The sequence below is a fragment of the Symphalangus syndactylus genome, chromosome 18 (assembly GCF_028878055.3).
Source record: "Symphalangus syndactylus isolate Jambi chromosome 18, NHGRI_mSymSyn1-v2.1_pri, whole genome shotgun sequence".
Lineage (NCBI taxonomy): Eukaryota > Metazoa > Chordata > Mammalia > Primates > Hylobatidae > Symphalangus > Symphalangus syndactylus.
The window spans coordinates 62,727,638-62,752,579 of NC_072440.2; the positions used below are offsets into that span (position 1 = coordinate 62,727,638).

General features: G+C 55.1%; 1 protein-coding gene across 1 annotated transcript; it reads left to right on the forward strand.

The window, feature by feature from the left end:
• The first annotated feature begins 10,990 nt into the window (after positions 1–10,990).
• Positions 10,991–23,149, forward strand: LOC129467506 (glutathione hydrolase 1 proenzyme-like). The gene is given in 12 exon segments (XM_063623421.1): positions 10,991–11,127; positions 11,261–11,347; positions 16,801–16,993; positions 17,386–17,543; positions 19,545–19,694; positions 20,215–20,241; positions 20,244–20,350; positions 21,615–21,802; positions 22,035–22,159; positions 22,261–22,373; positions 22,455–22,568; positions 22,872–23,149. Coding segments are annotated over 11 exon segments (1,353 nt in total). The 5' UTR covers positions 10,991–11,127; positions 11,261–11,316; the 3' UTR covers positions 23,019–23,149.
• The last annotated feature ends 1,793 nt before the right edge of the window (positions 23,150–24,942 follow it).

Below are 24,942 nucleotides of genomic sequence, written 5' to 3' on the forward strand. Positions count from 1 at the left end.
GCATGTGTTCTTCACAGAAGGCTGCTGGCCCCTCTCCCTGGGGTTACCCTGAGCAGCAGAGCTGTGTTTGTTGAGACTCCATGGGGTGGAGGGATTGCGATGTTGTCCTCTCAGTTCCCAGGGCTGATGTGGGAGCTCAAGGGCTTGCCCTGGATTCTTTCGGGTAGCCCTGCCATCCCTAGGGAGTCAGTGAGGTGGGAGGTTGGGGGCTGGAGAATCAGGTAGGGAGGACACAGCTAGACCTCAGGCCCTGATGGGAACGTACTAGGCTCCAAGTGGGACCTGCCAGGAGACAAGAACTGATGACAGTCACACCTTTGGAGTCTCAAGCCCTCTGCCACCCATGCAGTGGCCTAGTTCAAATGACAGGAACACAAGGTCCAGCTGGCCCAATGGGCAGGTAGAGGGCTCCAGCCAGGGCTGGAACTGGCCTTGCACTGCCTCTGGGCCCTTCTCTACCCACCCAGTGGTATTGTTCAAGCCCAGGAGGGAAAAAGGCCAGCTCAGGGTTAATGTTACCTCAGCAAGTAGCTGGGTGGCACTGAGCCTCCTGGTAGCCACTGCAAAAAAGGATACAGAATGGTTTGAGGGCATTCACTAGGAGGAAGGAAGCAGATGGATACTCTATGGAGACAGCATGTCCCCTGCACTTGCTCTATAGTGACGGGTTGTCAACCTTCTGCAGGGCCAGGAATTGTCCTGAGGCTGTAGTAGGCAGCAGAGCTTGGCAGGGTGGGGTGAGATCACAGGTATAGGCTCAGGGCCTGGATTCAAATCCCCTGGGCTGCCACCTGTTGGATGTGTAACCATAGACAGAGTAAGGACCTGCCATAGCAAATTGCCACAAACTCAGTGGCTTAAAGCAACAGAGTAGTTCTGGAGGCTAAAAGTCTGAAATCCAAGTATAGGCCGAGCCACACGCCCTCTGAGGACTCCAGGGGAAGATCCTTCCTTGCCTCTTCAGCTTCTGGTGGCTCCTGGCAATCCTTGGCCTTCCTTGGCTGCAGCTGCATCAGTCCAGTCTTTGCCTATGTTTTCCCTGCATGTCTGTGTGGCCTTCACATGGCCTTCCTTATTTTTGCAATGGGGTCTCACTATGTTGCCCAGGCTGGTCTCGAACCCCTGGGCCCAAGCAGTCCTCCTGCCTCAGCCTCCCAAGTAGCTGGGATTATGGGTGAGTGCCACCATGCCCACCTCACACAGTCTCTTTGTAAGAACTCTAGCTACTGGATTTAGGGCTCATTATAATCCCATATGATCTTACCTTAGCTAATTATTTCTGTAGAGACTGTATTTCCAAATAAGGTCACGTGAAGAAAAACAACTCAAACTGTGTTTTTTGGCAGGGCATGGTAGCTTACGCTTGTGATCCCAGCTCTTTTGGAGGCTGAGGTGGGCGGATCACCTGAGGCCAAGAGTTCGAGACCAGCCTGGCCAACATAGCGAAACCCCATCTCTACTAAAAATTAATAATAATAATAATACAAAAATTAGCCTGGTATGGTGGCATTCGCCTGTAGTCCCAGCTACTCAGGAGGCTGAGGCAGGAGAATCGCTTGAACCCAGGATGCAGAGGTTTCAGTAAGCCAAGATAGCACCACTGCATTTCAGCCTGAGTGACAGAGCAAGACTCCATCTCAAAACACACACACACACCACACACACACACACACACACACGCACACAAAACAACTGTGTTTTGCCTCTGTTCTCACAAGACAACAATCATCACAGAAGACTTCTGTAACCACATGTGTGGATTCTCCCCACACACCCAGCAAGAATCAATTCTGCAGCAGACGCCAGCTGGTGTCCTCCAATTCAGCTCAATTCTGATGCTGTCTACCTGGAGATGGCCTCAGAAACCACAGGTTGAGGGCTTGGTCCCACAAGACCACCCCCAATCCCACCAGTCACAAATCTGGGCATTGGGAACATCTGACTAACCGGCTTCCAGTTGGGGTTCCAAGGCCCCCTCTTTGGGTTCAATTAATTTGCTCGGGCAGCTCACACACCTTAGGGAGACCTGTTCATCGGTTTATTTCAAAGGATGTTTTATTTTATTTTCTCCTCAGACATACTTTATCATCACTTAAAGTCAGTAGCTCAAAGGAAACTTTAAAAGCTACAGATAGGCCGGACACAGTAGCTCACGCCTGTAATCCCAGCCCTTTGGGAGGTCAGGGCAGGTGGATCACTTGAGGTCAGGAGTTGGGGACCAGACTGGCCAACATGGTGAAACTCCATCTCTACTAAATATACAAAATTAGCTGGGTGTGGTGGCAGGAGCCTGTAATCCCAGCTACTCGGGAGGCTAAGGCAGGAGAATTGCTTGAACCTGGGAGGTAGAAGTCGCAGTGAGCCGAGATCACGCCTCTGTACTCCAGCCTGGGCAACAGAGCGAGACTGTCTCAAAAAACAAACAAACAAAAAAACATAAAATAAATAAAGGCTACAAATAAACAGTCAGATGAAGAGATACATAGGGTGAGGACTGGAAGACTCCCAAGTATGGAAGTTTTTGTCCTGGTGGAGTTGGACACATGGATGAGTTGGGTTTTTTTGTTGTTGTTGCCCAGGCTGGAGTACAGTGGCACTATCTCAGCTCACTGCAGCCTCTGCCTCCCGTGCTCAAGTGATCCTCCCCGCTCAGCCTCCCAAGTAGCTGGGACCACAGGCATGTGCCACCATGCCCAGCTAATTTTTTTATTTTTATAGAGACGGGGTCTCTCTATGTTGCCCAGGCTGGTTGTGAACTCCTGGGCTCAAGCCATCCACTCACTTCGCCCTCCCAAAGTGCTGGGATTATAGGCATGAGCCACTGCGCCTGGCCATGGATGAGTTCTTGTTCCCTTTACTGTCACCCTCCACATAAAGCTCCCCAAACCCTGTCCTCTTGGGCCTTTTTAAAAAAAAAATTAACTAAAAAATTAAAAACAGGGTCTCACTGTGTTGTCCAGGCTGGTCTTGAACTCCTAGTCTCAAGTTGTTGCCAGGCTGGTCTTGAACTCCTAGTCTCAAGTGATCCACCCACCTCGTCCTCCCATGGTGCTGGGATTACAAGATTAGAGATGCCAGCTGTCAGGTGGCTAGGTAGATTCAGTGTAAAGTCCTAGAAGATGCATTTTAGTAAAAACAGCTAGCCACCTGACAGCTGGCATCCATCCATTCAGTGAAGATTGTTGGGCACTGTGGATACTGTGGAGGAGGCAGCAGTAGCAGCCGGCCTGCAGAGTGAGGTGCAGTGCCGGAGGGCTTCAGGAGGAGGTGGCATTGTGACCGGTGTCTGAAGAGTGCCTCCATGATAATGGAGTCAGTGCAAAGTCCCAAAGACCGGGAAGGAGCAAGAGGAAATGATGGTTCATAACCAGCTGCCCCACTCCAAAAAAAAAAAGAGGAAAGAACGGGCACCAGCAAGGTAGGACGAGGGGGCCTTTGGTGTGTTTTTTTTCCCAGTGGGGAAGTGGAATGCTCAGATTTGCATGCTGAGTGCCCAGGCTGCAGTAGAGAAACAGCAGGGGGGCTGGGACCTGTGATTGGAAGTCTCAGGGTGAGAGGGGTGGCCCGTGGGGACTGGGGATCAGGTGAGGCTGGGAGTGAGGTATAGAGGCAGGAGCAGCTGGATAGGACCAGTGAGGATGCAGGGACGGCTGCCCCGGGCTAGACTCTGGCTGCCCTGGCAGTAGGAGGTCTGGGGAAGCAGCTGCTTAGCTCAGGCTTGGGCACATCCACTTGGTGCGTCTGAAACATTAGCCAGCAGGGCGCAGACTCATCAGTGAGAGCATTCCTGAGCCCAGCATCCAGGAAGCGAGGGAGGTTGGGAAGGTGCTGCTATGAGGCAGGGGGAGGTCCCCAAAAGTCCAGATGAGAGCATGGCGTGCATGGAAAGTGCTGCGCAGTTTTGGCATCAGTGAAGTCACAGGGGCTGTGGGTGAACAGGTGGGCTTGGGTGTGTCACCAGGGAGGCCTTGAGACAGAAGCGGGTTGGCTTTCCTGGAGATCAGGCATGGACAGTCTTCCTCCACCCCCAACCCCTCCTCGGAGCTTTCAGACACTGCAGATAATTACCAGGTGATGTGATAATACTACTTGTGGAGGGTGCCTTGGGCAGGGAGGACAGGGCGGCCAGGAGGGGGCCCCTGTTCTGAGCTGCTCATCAGGAAAGGAGAGAAGCTCCTACAGGCCTGGTGTTGGAGCCTGGCCAGACCCTGTGAGGCCTTGAAAGTAGCAGGTGCTTCCTACAGTCTGTGCATGGTCATCTCAGGGAATCCACCCAGCAACTGTTCTAGTTATCCCTGCTCTTCAGGCAGGAGACTGAGGCCAGGAAGGGAAAGGCTGCTGTGATACCCACACTATCTGTGGCTGGGGTTGAGTTTGAACCCAGGGACTCTAGGGCCCATGCCGCTGCCATTATCCCTCTGAGTTTGGGAGTTGGACTTGGTCCATCAAGTGCCAGGCCAGCCCTGCTGCTGGGTGCTCCCAGGCATTCACAAGCTGACAATTCTGAAGGGCCTACGCACTTGGCCATGCTGCAGACTGTGTCCTCACATCAAAGGTGGGTGCTGGAATAACAAGTGCTGCAAATGGCACTGGGGGTGTTGGCCAGGCTCTGGGGGCACAGAGCTCTGCCCATGCCCACAGCTGGCCTGTGCTGACCTCCCTCCATCACAGCTGAGTGGCACCAGCCCTTTCATTGAGCTGAAGTCTTCCTCCCATCCCTTCAGTGTGGTCTTTGTGGCTCGGAGAATCTGTGGTCAGGTACAGGATCTGGGGTGGCCCCTGCTGCTCTGCTCTGTGGCCTTTGACAGTGGGCAGGATCTGAGGCCAGGCCCACCTGCAGCAGGTGTTAGAAAGAGGCAAATTGGCACTTAATGTTGGGAAGAACTCGCCAATCAACCACAGTCCCACTATCTTTGGAGGTAGTGAGCTCCCCATTGGGGAAGGTATGTAAGCCAACCTTTCTGGGATGCTAGAAGATCAGAGAGCAAACACTTGAGATTCTGTGATCCTAATATTGACTCCAATGCTATGATGCTTGGATCTGAAGTCAGTTTCATTTAGCCAGTTTACCAAGTGTCTCCTTGGTGCAGGACACCAGGGGACACAAAATGTCCTGGCTCCCAGGGGTCCCTGAGATGTTGTTCCAGCGGTTCTGGAGTATGGGCCAGGCACGGCTTACATCTGGACCCATCCACATTGCTTGATCATTGTAGAGCCTCATGACTGCAGTTCGGGATGTCACGCCCCCATGCGCCCCCCGACCCCATCCCGCCATGGCCCTCACCATGGCCCACTCAGGGCATGAGGCTTTCTGGGTGATTTGTGGTATTCAGTGTGGTCAGCTTCCTGGACCTGTCAATGGGGTGGGGCTGCAATGAGACGCCAGTTGCAGGAAGTGGTTTGCACAGCCTTCCTGGTGTCATGGGTCACTGTCCTGCCGAGTGGATTTGGGCAGGTCCCTTCCCCTCTCAGGCTGCAGGTTCCTATGCCAGGAGCTCCCTTCTTGCCCCACCAGGGCCTTGTTTTCCCAGATCCAGAGGTGGGGCAGATCCCAGCCCATTGAAACAGACAGGGCTTTGGAGGCCACAGTGGGCCCATTTCTCAGAGGGGCAGTGTGGCTGGATGCTGAGCCAGGCACTGGATTGGCCCCTTGAGCCTCCTGTCTGGCCAAGGCCCCCGAGGCACTGTGGGCTGCTGGTGCCAGTACACAGGAGTGATAAGGAAATGAAAGTCACTGGGATGGTGGGGCGGTGCCCCCCCGGGCTGTGTTGGCAGCTGCCCCTGGCTGGAGGCCAGCTTGGCCCTGGAACGCTCCTCAAGGAACAAGGACACAAGAGAGCCAGCTCAGCGAGCCTCCACCTAGCGCCCCAATCAGTACTCCCTTCTTCCCATGACCCCTACCCTCTGCCTGGCTCCTGAAACTGCCCAAGGAGTTAATAGACATCCACCAGGGTCTTAATGAGTGAGCCAGGGTTAATGGGTTACTGGGCCTGGTGACACATTCACCAGCCTCCCAGGGCTCTCAAAGTCCAGACTGGCCTGGCCTTGAAGGTCTTAGCTCGGCCACCTCCTTTTCCAGCCTTGACACCTCGGGGCTCAGGAAGGGCCTAGGGTGGTCAAGAGGTCCCCTGCAGCCCTCACTTCCTGGAAAAGGCTCCATTTCCTGGCCTTCAGGCTCAGGTGGTTCCTTCTGCCTGGTAGGTCCTCCCCAAATCCAATCCCAGCTCGGGCTGGATTCCCAAGGCCCCTATTCTGGCGTCTGCCCCTTCCCTAGGGCTCTTCCCCCTGGGGTGACCATACTATCTCATGCCCAGCCAGGTCAGGGCTCCTTGAGAGAAGAATCTGAAGGGACCAGGATTTGATGGGAGAATGAATGGTGGAATGAAAGAAGGAATGTAAGCGTGAGCCTTGCTAAGAGTGACAATTCTGGCAGGCTGCAGACCATGTGTGGACCTCGATCTGAGGGCTGAGAGGCTTGGGCCTGCCAGCCCTGTGGGGGCATCCACCCCATCTCATTGAATGGGGCAGAGCAGGTGAGGGCGTGATGGATTGATGGGCCTCATCCCCCTGCTTCCGCTGTCTGGGGTCCTCCGCCAGCCTGTCTGCTCAGATCCCTGAAATTGGGGGTTGAGGAAGGACCCTCCTGGATCATGTGACTCCCTTCAGTCCACGTGACCAGGGTCCTTGGAGTGACATCTCCTAAAGCCCTGCCTGTAGCCCTGAAAGTTGGGGAGAGAGCCTGTTAGGAGAGGCATCCCCTGCCCTGGGGTTGTAGAGGTGATCTAGGCTCCTCAGACCTTGTGGGGCCTCAGATGCTTACATCTCCAGCTCCTCCTGGCATGGGCATCTGGCTGCATCCCAGCTCTGTGGCTCCATCTCTCAGGGAACCTTTGGTCTAATCTACCTCCTGCTGAAACCCAGCCTCATTCAGCTCACCAAGGGGGTGAGACTTGTGTGGGTGCATCCTGCAGAGGGATCCCACAGGTGGGCAGAGCCCTGGATTCTTTATCTGACTGGGTCTGGGCTGGGGGCCTGTTTCTTGGCTGATGAGTGGGTTTCAGTGAGGTGTGCGGGTGGGTGAAGGAGGGCTGGGGGGAGTCACCTGACTTGTGTGAAGAACTCTTGAGAGAGCCGTGGCTTCTTGGAATTAAGAGGGAAGAGTGCAGCATGAAGAAACAGGCCCGGGAGGATCTGGCAGCCCTGAGTGGGGGTGGGGGGTCAGCTCTGGAGCAGAGCCAGAGCTGTGATGGGGTTGGGGGACCCTGTGTCCTTGGGCCATGCTTGCCTCACTCCTGGGTTCTGTTTGTGGCTGCGGATTGGGGTGGGGCAGGGCTGGTCATGCAAGGGGTCATTGCCAAACTCCAGGGGGCGCCTGGCACCTCTCAGCTCTATATATAGGGATAAATATAGTTCTTTCGACAGGTTTCCAGCAAGTAGTGGTTATTAAATCTTACCGAAGGGGTGTTTTTTCTAATTCTCAAGTCTGTGCCACAAGGTTGGATAGTGTGGGAGACGGACTCCAACTCCACGTCTGGGTGGTAAACATCCGGTCCAGGGGTGTAGACAGGCCTGGGGAAGCCACAGAGATCTGTGCGTTCTCATATCCAGGGATAGTGACTCCATGCTGGGGGCTGGCAGGGTCAGGGGTGGGTGGGTCTGGGGCTCACCCGCAGGTCTGCAGACCTCCTGGGGCCAGCTGACCTCGGTAAATCCCTTTTGTCTAAGCTTCAGTTTCCTGCCTGTGAATGGGGTTGGGGCTGTGCTCTGGTTTCACCCTTGTGGCTCTGGGGTTGTGGTGACAAAGCCATCAAGCTGGGTTGAAGGATTAACCAGGAAACTTCAGACTGGCTGCCGTGTCTACCTCTTCCTCATACTCCTCTCTCTGCTGCATCCTGGGAAGCTGCTCTGTTCAGCCTGGATTAGGCTCAGTTGTGTGTGTGTGTCTGAGGCTGGGCCTGACCCTGCTCCTTACCCCGTGAGTGCAGCAGAGCCATGAAGAAGTTAATGGTGCTGGGCCTGCTGGCTGTGGTCCTGGCACTGGACATTGTTGGCCTCTGTCTCTCGCTGCCCTTGGCCTCCAAGGAACCTGACAACCATATGTATGCCAGGGTTGCCATGGCTGCAGATGCCAAGCACTGCTCAGAGATTGGAAGGTGAGCAGGGCAGGGAATGGCGTCATGGGCCCTGGACACTGGGCAAGTGGACCTGGACAATACCTTCGCCCCTCTGAGACTCAGTTTCTCCACATGTAAGCTTCGCTTGGACTCTCTTAGTAGCCTCCGGGAAGGGGACGGTGACCCTGAGAGCAGAGTGTGGGTCTCCTAGAACCCAACAGGGCCCCTCTTCTCAGTTCTAAGAGTCTCTGTCTCTTTGGATAAACTCCACTGTTTTGTTGTTTGGTTGTTATTTTTATTTATGTCTATTTATTTATTGAGACGGAGTCTTGCTTTGTCACCAGGCTGGAGTGCAGTGGTGCAGTCTCAGTTAACTGCAACCTCTGCCTCCCAAGTTCAAGCAATTCTCATGCCTAAGTCTCCCAAGTAGCTGGGATTACAGGCGTGCACCACCACGCCCAGCTAATTTTTGTGTTTTGTTTTGTTTTTTTTTCTTTTTCCTGAGACGGAGTCTCACCCTGTCACCCAGGCTGGAGTGCAGTGGTGCAATCTCAGCTCACTGCAACCTCCACTTCCCTGGTTCAAGTGATTTTCCTGCCTCAGCCTCCCAAGTAGCTGGGACTACAGGCATGTGCCACCGTACCTGGCTAATTTTTGTATTTTTAGTAGAGACGGGGTTTCACTATGTTGGCTGGTCTGGTCTTGAACCTCTGACCTCGTGGTTCGCCCGCCTCTGCCTCCCAAAGTGCTGGGATTACAGGCGTGAGCCACCGTGTCCGGCCTAATTTTTGTGTTTTTAGTACAGACGGGGTTTCACCACATTGGCCAAGCTGGTCTTGAACTCCTGACCTCAGGTAATCCACCTGCTTTGGCCTCCCAAAGTGTTGGGATCACAGGTGTGAGCCACCACACCCAGCTTATTTCTTTTTTTAAAGGTCAAGTCTTATTCTGTCGCTCAGGCTGGACAGTAGGGGAGCAATCATAGCCCCCTGCAGCCTCAAACTCTTGGGTTTAAGTGATCCTCCTGCCTCAGCGTCCTAAAGTACTGGGAATACAGGTGTGAGCCATGGTGCCTGGCCTCTACTGTTTTATTCTATTTTAGACTCTTATCTCATGTTATATACAAAGATCAGTTCCCTCCTAAAGACTTAAACAGAACAAATGTTATGTTTTTGATTTTTTGAGACAGGGTCTTGTTCTGTCACCCAGGCTGGAGTGCAGTGACATGATCATAGCTCACTGCACCCTTGAACTCTTGGGCTTAAGCGATCCTCCCACCTCAGCCTCCTGAGTAGCTAGGACTACAGGCGTGCATCACACCTGACTAATTAAAAAAGACTGTTTTTGAGAGATGAGGTCTCACTATATTGCCCAGGCTGGTCTTGAACTCCTGGCCTCAAGTGATCCTCCATCTTGGCCTCCCAAAGTGCTGAGATTACAGGTGTAAGCCATTATCCCCAGCCAGAAAGAAAAATGTTATTAATAAAATATAGCAATTTCCCTTTTTGCCCCAATTATAAAGGTCATGTACATTTGTTTGCTTGAAAAAGAGGAAACTGGCCAGGCAAGGTGGCTCACACCAGTAATCCCAGCACTTTGGGAGGCCGAGGCGGGTGGATCACCCGAGGTCAGGAGCTCAAGACCAGCCTAGCCAACATGGTGAAACTCCATCTCTATTAAAAATACAAAAAATTAGCCAGGCGTGGTGGCGTGTGCCTGTAATCCCAGCTACTCAGGAGGCTGAGGCAGGAGAATCACTTGAACCCAGGAGGTGGAGGTTGCAGTGAGCTAAGATCACACCACTGCACTCCAGCCTGGGTGACTGAGTGAAACTCCGTCTCAGAAAAAAAAGGAAAGAAAAAGAAAAGAAAGGAAAAAGAGGAAACTGTAATCCCAGCACTTTGGGAGGTTGAGGTGATAGGATTGCTTGAGCCTATGAGTTCGAGATCAGCCTGGGCAATATAGGGAGACCCTGTCTCTACGAAAAAGACAAAAAATTGCCAGGCGTGGTGGTTCTTACCTGTAGTCCCAGCTACTCAGGAGGCTGAAGTGGGAGGATTGCTTGCGCCCAGGAGGTCAAGGCTGCATTGAGCCGTGACAGTGCCAGCACTTCATCCTGGGTGACAAAGTGAGACTCTGTCTCATAAAACAAAGACCAGATGCAGTGGCTGATACTTGTAATCCCAGCACTTTGGGAGGCCAAGGTGGGTGGATCACTTGAGCCCAGGAGTTCTCGACCAGCCTGGGCAACATGGCGAAACCTCATCTCTACAAAACAAACAGACAGAAAAAATTAACCAGGCATGGTGGCGTGTGCCCATAGTCCCAGCTACCTGGGAGGCTGAGGTGGGAGGGTCAATTGAGCCCAGGAGATTGAGGCTGCAGTGATCTGAGATCACATCACTGCACTCCAACCTGAGCAACAAAGAGAAACTCTGTCTCAAGAAAAAAAAAAAAAAAAAAGAGGCTGAGGCGGGCGGATCATGAGGTCAAGAGATCGAGACCATCCTGGCCAACAAGGTGAAGCCCCGTCTCTACTAAAAAATATGAAAATTAGCTAGGTGTGGTGGTGTGTGTCTGTAGTCCCAGCTACTCAGGAGGCTGAGGCAGGAGAATCACTTGAACCTGGGAGGCAGAGGTTGCAGTGAGCCAAGATTGTGCCACTGCACTCCAGCCTGGCAACAGAGTGAGACTCCATCTCAAAAAAAAAGAAGAAAAAAAAAAAAGAAAGAAAGAAAAGAAAAGAAAGAGAAAAAAAAACAAACCCAAAACTCGAATGGACTTCTCTTTCATCCTCCTTTGGGCCAGCGGGCAGCAGGGTGTGTATGCGGGGCCAGGATGGAAGCCTGCAGGTTCTCATGCCTTTATGTGCCACATGGCAGGGACGCACTGCGGGACGGTGGCTCTGCGGTGGATGCAGCCATTGCAGCCCTGTTGTGTGTGGGGCTCATGAATGCCCACAGCATGGGCATCGGGGGTGGCCTCTTCCTCACCATCTACAACAGCACCACGTGTGAGTGCCTCGGGAGAGGAGAGGGAGAGGGGCAGGGGGTGTGGTTTGGGCTGAGGCACAGCTGGGTGGCCCCCAGGCTCACGTGGCATAAAGGGTTTGGGTGGCAGGCCTGGCTACCTGCTGCTTCTTCTAGGAAAAGCTGAGGTCATCAATGCCCGCGAGGTGGCCCCCAGGCTGGCCTTTGCCAGCATGTTCAACAGCTCGGAGCAGTCCCAAGATGGTAAGCAGTCCTGCAGGCTTGGGGCGTGGGTGCAGAGCTGGCTGGGCCACCAGGAAGGGGCCTTGCCCACAGGAGCCTGGCCCTGTCAGGGTTCAGGGGCAGTTCTAGCACCCCCCATCCCTTCCTGGTCCCACAGCACCCTCCCACAATGAGTGGTCAGGACCATCATCACCAGGGTAAAGGGCCGGGAGCTTCTGTTATTTCTGCTAAGGCCTCCGGGGCCACTCTGCGCAACACATGGAGAGAATAATTATTACTCTAGCAGCCCTCATGGACCAGGGCTCACTGGGGCCCACGCTCTGCTCTGTGCTTTTCACCTACGAGCCCCTCACACCCCTCCCTGCTCCTTTGGGGTGGGGATGCTGTGTGGATTCCCATTTTACAGGTGGGGATGCTGAGGCCCAGAGAGGTCATGCAAATCAGCTGACGTCACACAGCTGGGAGGTGGTGAAGCTAAAATTGAACCCAGGCCGTCTATACCCTGCCTTTTCAACAGGCATCCCATTCACTCATTTGTTCATTTGTGGGAATGGTGCTCTAGAGTGTGAGGTGGAGTTTCTCTTTTTTAATCTGGTCTTAAGTGGAGAGGAGGCCCCCAAATTCCCCAGGTACCTGAGGGGAAGCCACTGTCCATCCAGGAAGCCACTGTCCGTCCTCAAAGGAGGCACAATAGATTGTGAGATAAAAGTTGGAGGATGGAAGGGTCTCAACAGCTCACGCCTGTAATCCTAGCACTTTGGGAGGCGAAGTCAGGAGGACCACATGAGCCCAGGAGTTTGAGACCTGCCTGGGCAACATAGCAAGACTCCGTCTTTACAAAAAATGGAAAACAAAAATTAGCCAAGCATGGTGGTGTGTGCCTATGGTCCCAGCTACTCGGGAGGCTGAGGTGGGAGGATCACTTGAGCCCAGGAGGTTGAGGCTACAGTGAGCCATGATTGTACCACTGCACTCTAGCTTGGGCAACAAAGCAAGACCCTGTCAAAAAAAAAAAAAAAAAAAAAGCCTGGGCGCGGTGGCTCATGCCTGTAATCCCAGCACTTTGGGAGGCTGAGGTGGGTGGATCACCTAGGTCAGGAGTTCAAGACCAGGTTGGCCAACATGGTGAAACCCCGTCTCTACTAAAAATACAAAAATTAGCCAGGCATGGTTGCGTGTGCCTGTAATACCAGCTACTCAGGAGGCTAAGGCAGGAGAATCACTGGAACCCGGAAGGTGGAGGCTGCAGTGAGCCAAGATCACACCACTGCACTCCAGCCTGGGCAACAAGCGTGAAACTCCGTCTCAAAAAAAAAAAAAAAAAAAAGTTGGAGTATGGAGGGGCAGGACACACTCACCATAGCAAGTTTTAGATCTCAGGTGGGGGTCCTGGGTGGTGCCCTTTGGAGTCTTCTGCAACATACTCAATCTTTGATTTTTTTTTTTTTTTTTTTTTTTTTTTAAGACGGAGTCTCGCTCTTGTTTCCCAGGCTGGAGTGCAATGGTGCAATCTCCTGTCGCTGCAACCTCTGCCTCCTGGGTTCAAGCGATTCTCCTGCCTCAACCTCCCAAGTAGCTGGGATTACAGGTGCCCACCAACATGCCTGGCTAAGTTTTTGTATTTTTAATAGAGACGGGGTTTCACTATGTTGCCCAGGCTGGTCTCGAACTCCTGACCTCGTGATCTGCCTGCCTCGGCCTCCCAAAGTGCTGGAATTATGGGCATGAGCCACCGCGGCTGGTGAATCTTTGATTTTTTTTTTAATACTCATTGAGAAACTCAGCATCTGTAAACATGAAGTTGCTCAGGGTAAGAGAATGCGGGAATCATAGGCTGGGCACTTTGTGGATGCTGGGAATCATTTCTTTAACTAGAATGTATTGAGCATCTCTTAAAGAATCAGGTGTTGTTCCTGAAGCTGGGGTGAAAAACAAAGACAGCAGATGAAATCTGTGACATTCCAGGTGGGAGGAGAAACTAGGCAGGTGTGGGTGTGTTATGGGCTGTGGAAAAACAGACCTGGAGGGCCTCAAAATCTGGGACTCTATGGAGGGTGACCTAGTCGGGGAAGGGGACATCTGAGCAAAGACCCAGAGGCAGAGGTGGGGTCAGGGGAGCTGTGTGGTGTCTTGGGGAAGACCAAGTGATCCAGGTGTGATGAGCAGGGACAGAGCCCTGTGGGAAGCTGGGGAGGCTGCAGCAAGTGACCCGAGGGGAATGGCCCAGGTTGTGTGGGATCTCTTAGGTCAGGGTGAAGCCTCTGCTTCTTGTCTGAAGGAAGTGGGGACCCCTGGAGTGTGTGAATGAGGGGGATGGATCTGGCCTATGGACCCCTTGGGTTGCTGTGTAAGGGGCAGGGAGCATGTGAGGACCTGTCCGGAGGTCACTGCAATAATTCGTGGAGAGGGTGGTGGGAAGTGGCTGACACTGGACAGACACACTTGGAAGTGGAGCCTGTGGATTTGAGGATGGGTTGGATGTGATGCTTGTGTAGGGCGTCCCTGAGGACCCCAGATCTTTCTTCTGTACCTGGAAGGATGGGGTGGCCTTAACGGAGACATGCAGGGCTCTCAGGAAGCAGGTCTGAGCAGACACTCAGGAGCTCGGTTTTGGGCATGTTGAAGTTTGAGATGCTTTCTTCGAGCAGGCAGGTAGATACTCGGGTCTGGTGATCAGAGGAGCAGTCCAGGCCAGCAGGTCAATTTGGGAGTTGTCAGTGCATAAATGGAGGCTGAAGCTCAGATATCAGGCTGACCACCAGGAGAGAAAGCAAAGACAGAGGGGAGAGTAGGAGCTAGGATGGCAGGCCGGGGAGACTCGGGTGGAGCCAGGTGCTGGGATGCAGGGGCGGCTCTCAGGGAGAGTGATGAGCCCAGTAAAGCTGAGAAGGGGCACTGGGTCTGGCAGTGTGGGGGTTGCCGGAGAGCTTGGCAAGTGTGGTGGCATGAGAGCCTGACTGGCCCGAGGTCAGGAGAAGATTTTTTTTCTGACATTGATACATGATATTTTCTATATTTATGGGTACATGTGAGTGCTTGTTACATGCATAGAGTGTATAATGATCAAGGCAGGGTATTTGGGGTCTCCGTCACCTTGAATATTTTTCATTTCTGGGTGTTAGCACCATAGTCCTCTCTTCCAGTTACTTTGAAATATACAAAATACTGTTGCTAAGCATCGTCACCCTGGTCTGCTATCAAACATTAGAACTTCTCCTGTCTCGGCTGGGCCCACAGTGGCTCACGCCTGTCATCCCAGCACTTTGAGAGGCCGAGGTGGGTGGATCACCCGATGTCAGGAGTTAGAAACCAGCCTGGCCAACATGGCGAAACCTTGTCTCTACTAAATATACAAAAATTAGCCTGGCGTGCTGGCATGTGCCTGTAATCCCAGCTACTCGGGAGGCTGAGGCAGCAGAAATGCTTGAACCTGGGAGGCAGAGGTTGCAGTAAGCTGAGATCACACCACTGCACTCACTCCAGTCAGGGAGACAGAGCAAGACTCAGTCTCAAAAAAAAAAAAAGGGCCGGGCGCGGTGGCTCACGCTTGTAATCCCAGCACTTTGGGAGGCCGAGGCGGGCGGATCACGAGGTCAGGAGATCGAGACCACGGTGAAACCCCAGCTCTACTAAAAATACAAAAAATTAGCCGGGCGTGGTGGCGGGCGCCTGTAGTCCCAGCTGCTCGGAGAGGCTGAGGCAGGAGAATGGCATGAACCCGGGAGGCAGAGCTTGCAGTGAGCCGAGATCGCGCCACTGCACTCCAGCCTGGGTGACAGAGTGAGACTCCGTCTCAAAAAAAAAAAAAAAAAAAAAAAAAAAGAAGAAGAAGAAAAGAAGAACTTCTATCTAACTGCAAGGTGGAAGGAATCATGTGCTGGGTATCAGACCTTCCGGGATGTATGTGCAGCTTCTAGGAATTGAAACCACTGGCTCTTGGAAACTTGTGCCAGGCTTCAGGGTGGAAGAGGCCGTTCTAGAGCCACAGCCCCCAAGCCTGGGAGTAGCCAGATGGCCCCAACATCTCTGGCAAGAGCAGGAGAGTACCTGGGGGCAGAGGCCATAGTTGTACCTTTCTGGGCAAAGGGTCAGTGTCTGTAGTGTCCATATGGGCAGTAGGGCTCAGGGGGGAAGCAGGCCCAGGGGTCTGTTTCCAAAGACCTCCTTGAAAGTCAGAACTGGAAGGCAAAACCCGTTATAGGCTAGGTGCACCTGTAATCCCAGCACATTGGGGGGCTGAGGTGGGAGGATCACTTGAGGCCAGGAGTTTGAGACCAGCCTTGGCAATATAGCGAGACCCCTGTCTCTACAAAAAAAAGTTAAAAAACTTGGGCTGGGCATGGTGGCTCACACCTATAATCCCAGAACTTTGGGAGGCCAAGGAGGGAAGATCATCGATGTTAGGAGTTCGAGACCAGCCTGACCAACCTGGTGAAACCCCATCTCTACTAAAAATATAAAAATTAGCAAGGCATGGTGGTGCATGCCTGTAATCCCAGCTACTCAGGAGGCTGAGTCAGGAGAATCGCTTGAACTCGGGAGATGGAGGTTGGAGTGAGCCAAGATCATGCCATTGCACTCCAGCCTGGGCAATAAGAGTGAAATTCCATCTAAAAAAAGAAAAGAAAAAAATAGACACTGTGGTGGAGTATGTCTGTAGTCTCAGCTACTTCAGAGGCTGAGGTGGGAGGATTGCTTGAGCCTGGGAAGCCAAGGCTGCAGTGAGCCGTGATTGCACCACTGCATCCAGCTGGGACAACAGAGTGAGACCCTGTCTCAAAACAGACAAACAAACAAAAACCTTTATAGTTGGATGGAGAAACTGAGGCTGGGAGAGGGGACAGGACGGAGGTTAAGGCTCAGTCTTGCCTCTCTGGGGCAGTAGAAAAGAGGAAGGGAGCCCTTTCTTGGGGCTGGCTGGGTCTTGAGGGTGGCCTGTGCTTGACCTGGGTCAGGGCGGGACCTGCTCTTGCTTTGGCACATTCTGGTGGAGCCCATGAGTCCTACAGGATAAGGCTTTGTGGTCAGCGAGATGGGAGGGGGTCTGGCCTGGCACAGGATTTTAGACATGCAGGCACCTGCACAGACACTTCATCCTGGGACAGCAAAACCCAGCCGCATGCTACTGCTTCCCCTCCTGTGCCCTCCTGAGACATCCCTGGTCCATGTACACTCCTGCCTGTCGAACCCAAATATGATACCTTAAACATCCCCTTCTGCTGGGTGTGGTGGTTCACGCCTGTAATTTCAGCTACTCAGGAGGCTGATGTGGGCAGATTACTTGAGTCCAGGAGTTTGAGACCAGGCTGGGCAAGATGGCAAGACCCCATCTCAAAAAAGAAAAAAAATATATCTTTCCTCCTAAGCCTCTGCCCCATCTGTAAAGCAAGTCAGGGAATGTGCCTGGGATGCTGCCTGCGAGAGATCCTGATGTCCCCCACTCAGGGTCACTAACTGTGGCTCTCTCTCCCCAGGGGGGCTCTCAGTGGCGGTGCCCGGGGAGATCCGAGGCTATGAGCTGGCACACCAGCGCCATGGGCGTCTGCCCTGGGCTCGCCTCTTCCAGCCCAGCATCCAGCTGGCCCGCCAGGGCTTCCCCATGGGCAAGGGCTTGGCAGCAGCCCTGGAAAACAAGCGGACCGTCATTGAGCAGCAGCCTGTCTTGTGGTATGTCTGTGGGTGCAGCCCCCTGACACAGGCAGTGCAGGCACATCCCAAGGACCTTGCAGGCCGTAGCAGCAGTGGAGCGGCCCTCTGCCTTCAGGACCCTGCGCTGATAATGGGATGAGGAGATACAGACCCTTCCCACCACGTCTGGGGACACATTCTGAGTGTGGGGTCCCACTGGCCACTGTGGCTGGCCGTGTGTCCTGAGTGGCAAGGGACACTAGGAGGCTCCCGGAAGGGACACTAGGAGGATGAGCGCTGAGTGACGGGGCCACCCACCTGTGACAGGCGCTGCCCCTGTTCTGCTCTGTTCTCCTATGTGGATGGGTGTGGGGGGTGGTCTACCTGAGTCCACCCCACCTGCTGCTTCACGTGAGCCCCCTCTGCCCCAGTGAGGTGTTCTGCCGGGACGGAAAGGTGCTTCGGGAGGGGGAGAGACTGACCCTGCCGCGGCTGGCTGACACCTACGAGACGCTGGCCATCGAGGGTGCCCAGGCCTTCTACAACGGCAGCCTCACGGCCCAGACTGTGAAGGACATCCAGGCGGCCGGTGAGTGGGTAACCTCAGGGGCCTGGGTGAGAAACTGTGCAGTGGAAACCCTGAGCTGTGGCCCAGAGCCCTGGGGTCCTCCTGTCCTGCCTGAGCCTGCAGGAAGTTCCTGGTGGAGGCGGGTCAGTGACTGGCCATGTGGGTCCACAGCTCCTGGTTATGTCAAAACTGAGAGAGGCCCTGCAGTCCAGGAGAGCAAGTCCCTGGTGGGGTAAATGCAGGTGCAGGCAAGAGCCAGGGCTAAGGAAGCACTAGAATACAGCCTGAAGATCCAGGAGGACTTCTTGGAGGAGGTGGTGGCTGGGCTGCAGATAACTTTGTTAGGCAGAGAGAGGAAGCAGAGGAACCGCTGGGCTAAGGCCCAGGTAGAGGGGGCTTTGATTCACCAAGAGGGTTACAAGGGATGAGGGTCGCCTTGAGAGAGGCATGGGGAAGGGGTTTTGTGAGGCAGGGGCCTGGAGCTTGGCTGTGGCTTTCTTCAGGTAATTTTTGTCGCTGTTTCATGGAGGAGGATGATTAGCGTGTTGACCTTTACCACTGAGGCTGGAAATTGGCATGCCAATACCCTGTCTGTCTGGAGCTGACTCCGGGAGAATTAAGAGCCTCCCTCTATCCATTCATCATGAGGAGAAGAGGCCAAGCGGCAGGGGCACCGGCAGGAATTCTCCACTTAGAAAAGGCCATCTTAGCCGGTCGCAGTGGCTCACGTCTGTAATCCCAGCACTTTGGGAGGCCGAGGTGGGTGGATCACCTGAGGTCAGGAGTTCAAGTCCAGCCTGGCCAACATGGTGAAACCCTGTCTCTACTAAAAATACAAAATTAGCTGGGCATGGTGGGTTGTGCCTGTAATCCCAACTACTTGGGAGGCTGCGGCAGGAGAATCTCTAGAACCCGGGAGGCTGAGGTTGCAGTCAGGTTGCACCACTGCACTCCACAGAGCGAGACTCCATATCAAAAAAAAAAAGCATAGACCGGGCACGGTGGCTCACACCTGTAATCCCAGCACTTTGGGAGGCCAAGGTGGGCGGATCACAAGGTCAGGAGATCAAGACCATCCTGGTTAACACAGTGAAACCCCCTCTCTACTAAAAATACAAAAAAATTAGCCGGGCGTGGTGGTGGGTGCCTCTAGTCCCAGCTACTCGGGAGGCTGAGGCAGGAGAATGGCGTGAACCTGGGAGGTAGAGCTTGCAGTGAGCCAAGATCACACCACTGCGCTCCAGCCTGGGTGACAGAGCGAGATTCCATCTAAAAAAAAAAAAAAAAAAAAAGGCCCTCTGAGGCCAAGCTTGGTGTCTCATGCCTGTAATCCCAACACTTTGGGAGGCTGAGGTAGAAGTTGAGGCCAGGAGTCCAAGACAAGCGTGGGCAACATAGCGAGTCTACAAAAAAAATATTGAGACTCTACATAAACATATTGGGGGTGGAGGTGGGGAACCAGAAAACACAAAAAATTCAAAGCATACTGAAAAAAAATATAGCAAAACCCTACAAAAAAATTAAAATTTGCTGGGTGTGGTGCCGCCTTTCGTCTCAGCTACTGGGGAGGATCTGCTGGAGGATCACTTGAGCCCAGGAGTTCAAGGCTGTGATTAAGCCACTGCACTCCAGCCTGGTTGACAGAGCAAGATCCTATCTCTAAAGAAAAAAAAGGAAAACACTCTCTGGACACAGATGAGAGAGGGCAGACAGGAAGCCGGTAAGCCAAGCAGGCAGAGGGCAGGTGGCCCCGGCCCGGCTGTGAGGTGGTGAACAGTGTCAGGGAGACAGGAGTTCAGGAGCGGGTGAGAGTTCCCAAGGAGGTGAGATTGCCTGTGGCCCCCTCCCAGGGCACAGTCCCACCCCTCCAGTAGTGCACTCTATCCTCCCTGGTAGGTACAGGCTTTTCCCCACCACCATGATGCAGCCATGCCTGCCCCTAACACCACTGGTGCAGCTCCATCCTCCACGCGATGGTGCAGCCCCATCCCAGTGCCCATTCGAGCTGCTGTCCCATTGCAGGGGGCATTGTGACAGCTGAGGATCTGAACAACTACCGTGCTGAGCTGGTCGAGCACCCGCTGAACATCAGCCTGGGAGACGCGGTGCTGTACATGCCCAGTGCGCCGCTCAGCGGGCCCGTGCTGGCCCTCATCCTCAACATCCTCAAAGGTGAGTGGTCGCACCACAGCCCTGCGGTGGGGCCTATGACACTGCCTCTCTCTCCCCACGCCCCACCGCTGCTGCATCTCTGCTCGCCCCCCATGCCACGTCTTGCCATCACTGAGCTCCGGAGGAAGTGTCCCTGCGTCACAGCTCACCATGTCCTGAGGAGGCAGTGCAGAGCGACAGGGCTGAAGCGGGCAATGCTCAAGGGTTGGAGGAGGAACAGGAGTCATCAGGAGGGGGAGAGGTGCAGGAGCTTAGGGCTGCAGGGCCTGGTCCAGAGGGCACCCCGATCCAGTAGGTGGCCCTGCCATTTGGTCACTGCATGGCCAGAGCCATGCGTGATGCGAGGTCCAGGCTCGGGAGCCCTCACCTTACTTCACTCTCACCACAGCCTTCTGAAGCAGCTGCTATTGGTTATTAAACGCTCCTTGAGGTGGGCAAAGTGGCTCAGGCAGGTGTTAACCCTCTGAGCCCCTCAGAGCCTCTGGGGCTCAGCAACGTGCACCTGGCTCTGATCAACCAGGGTACAACTTCTCCCGGGCAAGCATGGAGACCCCGAGCAGAAGGGCCTGACGTACCACCGCATTGTAGAGGCTTTCTGGTTTGCCTACGCCAAGAGGACCCTGCTTGAGGACCCGAAGTTTGTGGATGTGACTGAGGTAAGGGGCAGGGGCTGGCCCACTGTGGGTGTGGGGCCTGCTGTAGAGGCATCAGGTGGGCTCCCCAGGGCGGCTACAGCCTCACATATGCTTTATGAATCCATTCCTGCCACAAACTTTGATTGCGGGCCTACTGTGTGCTCGGATGGACTGGTGGGTGACCCCCAGTCTTGGCTTCTGCCCCACAGAACTGACAGTGTGGGGAATTAGTGGCCACCCTCCTACCTCAGGTCCTTTGCACATGCTGTGGTTCTCGAGTGCTCAGTGCTGAGATGAGGAACGCATGGGGGCATTGCAGCCCTCGGGCATGGTGAGACGGATGGGTGAAAGGGAGAGGGCCAGGTGAACAGAGACCTCGGCCACCCACTCCCTGTCACTCCAAACTAACGCTTCCCAGATGCCACCCTCAGCCTTGCACCGCCTGACCCACTCACTCAGTAGTTGCCCCAGCTCCATGCTGGGTCCCTATGAGACCCTGTCATATCCCTTCCCGCTGAGGATCCTCACATCCCTCCTTACCTACTCGGGTCCTTGGCATTCCTGGGCAGATCTGCAGACCCCCCCACACTGACCAGTGACCTCCCAGGAGGGACGTCAGCTGCCCGGGTGGTGTCTTCTCTTTCCCCGTGAGCATTCTGCACCTCTGACTCCTGCCGCAGCCAGTGACCTGGTGTCTTGTCTCTCTGAGGGGACAGGGCCACTACAGCATGTCCCTCTGCCCTCCCTTTTGGCTAAGGCCAGCTCTTCCATCCACTTGCTGGCTCTGACCATTAAGCCACATTCCAGGCTCTTTTCACATGTTGCCTCCTCCAAGAAGCCTTCCCTGACCACTCTGCCCATACCTCATGCCTCTTGATTCCCCTTACCTGGCTTGTGGTTTTAGCACTTTCCCTGTGTGTGTTTGTTTTTCTTGGCATGAGGGCAGGACCTAAGTGTCTATTCCCTGTTGATTCCCCAGTGCCAGGCATGCAGTGCAAACTCTAGAAATATTTTTTGCATGAAGGAATGAGTGATTGAATGAGGCAAGGGTCTGGAGGCTGAGGACCAGGCAGACAGACATTCAGAGTTGCTGGAACACGACAGAGACAGGGAGTCCCACTGGTCATGCAAGGTCCTGGGCCTGCCCCTGGGCCCTGGGGAGCCACGGAAGGCTGTGGGTGCTGGAGGATTGTGGTCAGAGCCACAGTCAGGGGCCTTCTGAGACCTGTGCCCCCTCCCCACCCTCCCTCCCCACCTCCTCAGGCCAGCTCTGGGGTCTCGGCAGGTGGTCCGCAACATGACCTCGGAGTTCTTCGCTGCCCAGCTCCGGGCCCAGATCTCTGATGACACCACTCACCCGATCTCCTACTACAAGCCCGAGTTCTACACGCCAGATGACGGGGGCACTGCTCACCTGTCTGTTGTCGCAGAGGACGGCAGTGCTGTGTCCGCCACCAGCACCATCAACCTCTAGTAGGGGCTGCTGGGCCACCTGGGCGGGGCAGGGCCAAGGGCGGGTGGCCCAGGGACTGCCCGCTTATCCAGTAAGGTGGCTCCATCACCTCTTTTCCTGGTGGGAAACTGAGGCCCGACCTTGGTAGCTTGTCCTGGGCCTCTCAAGGAGTATGTTTGAGCTTCAGTGGGTGGATAGGGACCAGGCTGGGCCAGGCGAGGTTGGGCACTGTCTGACCTGGCTGGGCGGTAGCTTTGGCTCCAAGGTCCGCTCCCCGGTCAGCGGGATCCTGTTCAATAATGAAATGGATGACTTCAGCTCTCCCAGCATCACCGAGTTTGGGGTGCCCCCCTCACCTGCCAATTTCATCCAGCCAGGTATGGGGTGGAGGTCCGAGGGAGGGGGACTGGGGTAGAGAGGGGCAGGTGTCCTGGGCAGGCAGCTGACGGGCATCCCTGTCTTCTCCCATCGGCCGCAGGGAAGCAGCCGCTCTCGTCCATGTGCCCGGCGATCATGGTGGGCCAGGACGGCCAGGTCCGGATGGTGGTGGGAGCTGCTGGGGGCACACAGATCACCATGGCCACTGCACTGGTATGTGTCACGCCTTTTCTCCCTGGCCCTGCCCACCCTGCACAGCCCCCAGGCCATGCTGATCACACTCCCATGCCCCAGGCCATCATCTACAACCTCTGGTTTGGCTATGACGTGAAGCAGGTCGTGGAGGAGCCCCGGCTGCACAACCAGCTTCTGCCCAACGTCACGACAGTGGAGAGAAATATTGACCAGGTGGGCCGGGGGTTGGAGAAACTGAGTTATGGTGTGGGGCCCAGGGCATCCTGGGCTGGAGGCCTGGATCATCACGGAGTGGACAATGGTTGGTGTCCTCTCTCTAGTGCCTGGGCCATCTGGAGCCCCTGTGCCGTGAGGGCCAAACCCCCTGCTCCAGTGAGACCCAGCAGGCCCCAACCTGCTCTTCCTGATGACCTGGCCCGAAATGGCACCACCTAGGCTGAGGTCTGTGACCACACAGGCGTGGTTCAGATGGCATCTGGAGCCCTGCTCAGGCTTCCCCTCTCCTCCCACCCCCAGGCAGTGACTTCAGCCCTGGAGACCCGGCACCATCACACCCAGATCGCGTCCACCTTCATCGCTGTGGTGCAAGCCATCGTCCGCACGGCTGGTGGCTGGGCAGCTGCCTCGGACTCCAGGAAAGGCGGGGAGCCTGCCGGCTACTGAGTGCTCCAGGAGGACAAGGCTGACAAGCAATCCAGGGTCAAGATACTCACCAGGACCAGGAAGGGGACTTTGGGGGACGGGTTTCCCCTGTGAGCAGCAGAGCAGCACAATAAATGAGGCCACTGTGCCAGGCTCCAGGCGGCCTCTCTGGCCTGGCTCCCCACTCTCTGGGCCTCAGTGTATTGTGTGTGAAATGGAGCCATCTGGCTGGGGAGGAATGGAGAGGTGGGATTCGGAGATCTTCACAATGTGGGCACTGGAACTAGCCTCAGCATCTTTAGCATGGGGAAAGCCAGGCACATGGCTGGGGGCCAGGGGAAGATCCATGCCAAGCCCTGCCCCTTCCCACCCTGATCCCTCAGACTTGGGACCAGGCCCTCCCTTCCCTGGGCTGGGCAGCAACACCACCTAGGACCAGCCACCAGGGGGTGCTGCGACCCTGGCCCTTTCTTAGGCAGAGCGCTGATGCTGGGAACCCGGGCGCCTTCTCAGACCCGTAGGCGTCCAGCTCACCCTGCCGAGGACACGGGAGGTGAAGCTGAGGTCCGAGGAGTGGGGATTGGGCAAGAGGCTGGAGGAAAACATCTCGGTCAGAGCCAAGCCCCTGGGGGGTTTCCAAGTTTAAGCCCAGAGTGAAACCCAAGCTTGTGATCCTCTCCAGAGGGAGGCCTGATTCTCAGGGAACAGCAAACTGGAAGGTGTCCCCAGATCCCAGGGATCAGGGCGCGGACCAGCCGGGGACGCAGCCCAGAGGGAGTGGGTCTAGAAGGGAACAACTAGACACGGCAGCCTTCACCATTGGCAGCCCCTCCAGGCCTCCCTCGGGGCCTGCTCCCTCCTCCAGGCACAGTTCCAACACCTGGGGCAGGATTCTGGGAAAGCCTGGTGGAGGTGGGCTGGTGGGGGGTGGTGGTCACAGCCCAGCACCTGGATATCACCAGGGGTACTGGGGCCAGGGCCCAGGTGAGGCCAGGTCGGGGCTATCCTTCAGGAGCCCCGAAAACCTGGTGATACCAAAGGGCCCATAGACAAACAGGGTTTTGTGCCTGCAGAGTAGAATACCACCGGGTCTGAGCCCTGGGGGGCTGTGTCTCTGGGGCTCCCAGTCGAGTGATGTATGAGTCACTCCTCAATCCTTATTTTATTTATTTAATTAAAAAAATTATTTAAACAAATAGAGATGGGGTCTCACTATGTTGACCAGGCTGGACTTAAACTCCTGACTTCAAGCAGTCCCCCCATCTCGGCCTGCAAAGTGCTAGGATTACAGGGGTGAGCCACTGCACCCAGCCTCAATCCTTATTTTGGCCTGAGAGGAAAGGCCGTGGCCCCATTTGCAGGGGAGAAGACTGAGGCTGGAGGGGCAGGCCTTGCTCTGGGTGGCACAGCAGCAAGAGAAGTGGGAGCTGGCCACGAGGCTTCCTGGACCCGACACGCTGGTGGGGTACACCCTGGTTCTCCAGGTCCCGTGGGGCTCAGCCCAGGACTACCTTGGGGGTTGGGGGACTTAAATCCTCTCCTTCATTCTCATCGCCCCTTCCCCCATCATTTCCTGAGGAAGGACATTCAAGGACCTTCCTGGCTGTGCCTCGGGTCAGGACCAGAATGACACCCATTCCTTTCCCTGGGCCTTTGCTCAGGCGGTCCCTGCACCCTGGCCTCTGCCTGACCAGGATGGTGGGGAGAGGAGGGGGGACGTCCCCCACGCTGCTGTCTCCACTGTTCTTGCTGCCCAGGCCTCTGGGCTTCCAGGACTGCAGCGGGTGGGTGGGTGGGCTGGCCTGAGCCCAGGAATGCACTTTAGCTCCTGGTTGAGCAATGTCACCGAGGCTTGGGAGTTGGGTGGGGGTGGGAGGAGGCGTCCACAGGCCCCCCACTGCGAGAGGCAGCCGTGGGAACAGCCTGCCTCTAAACAACCACTCCA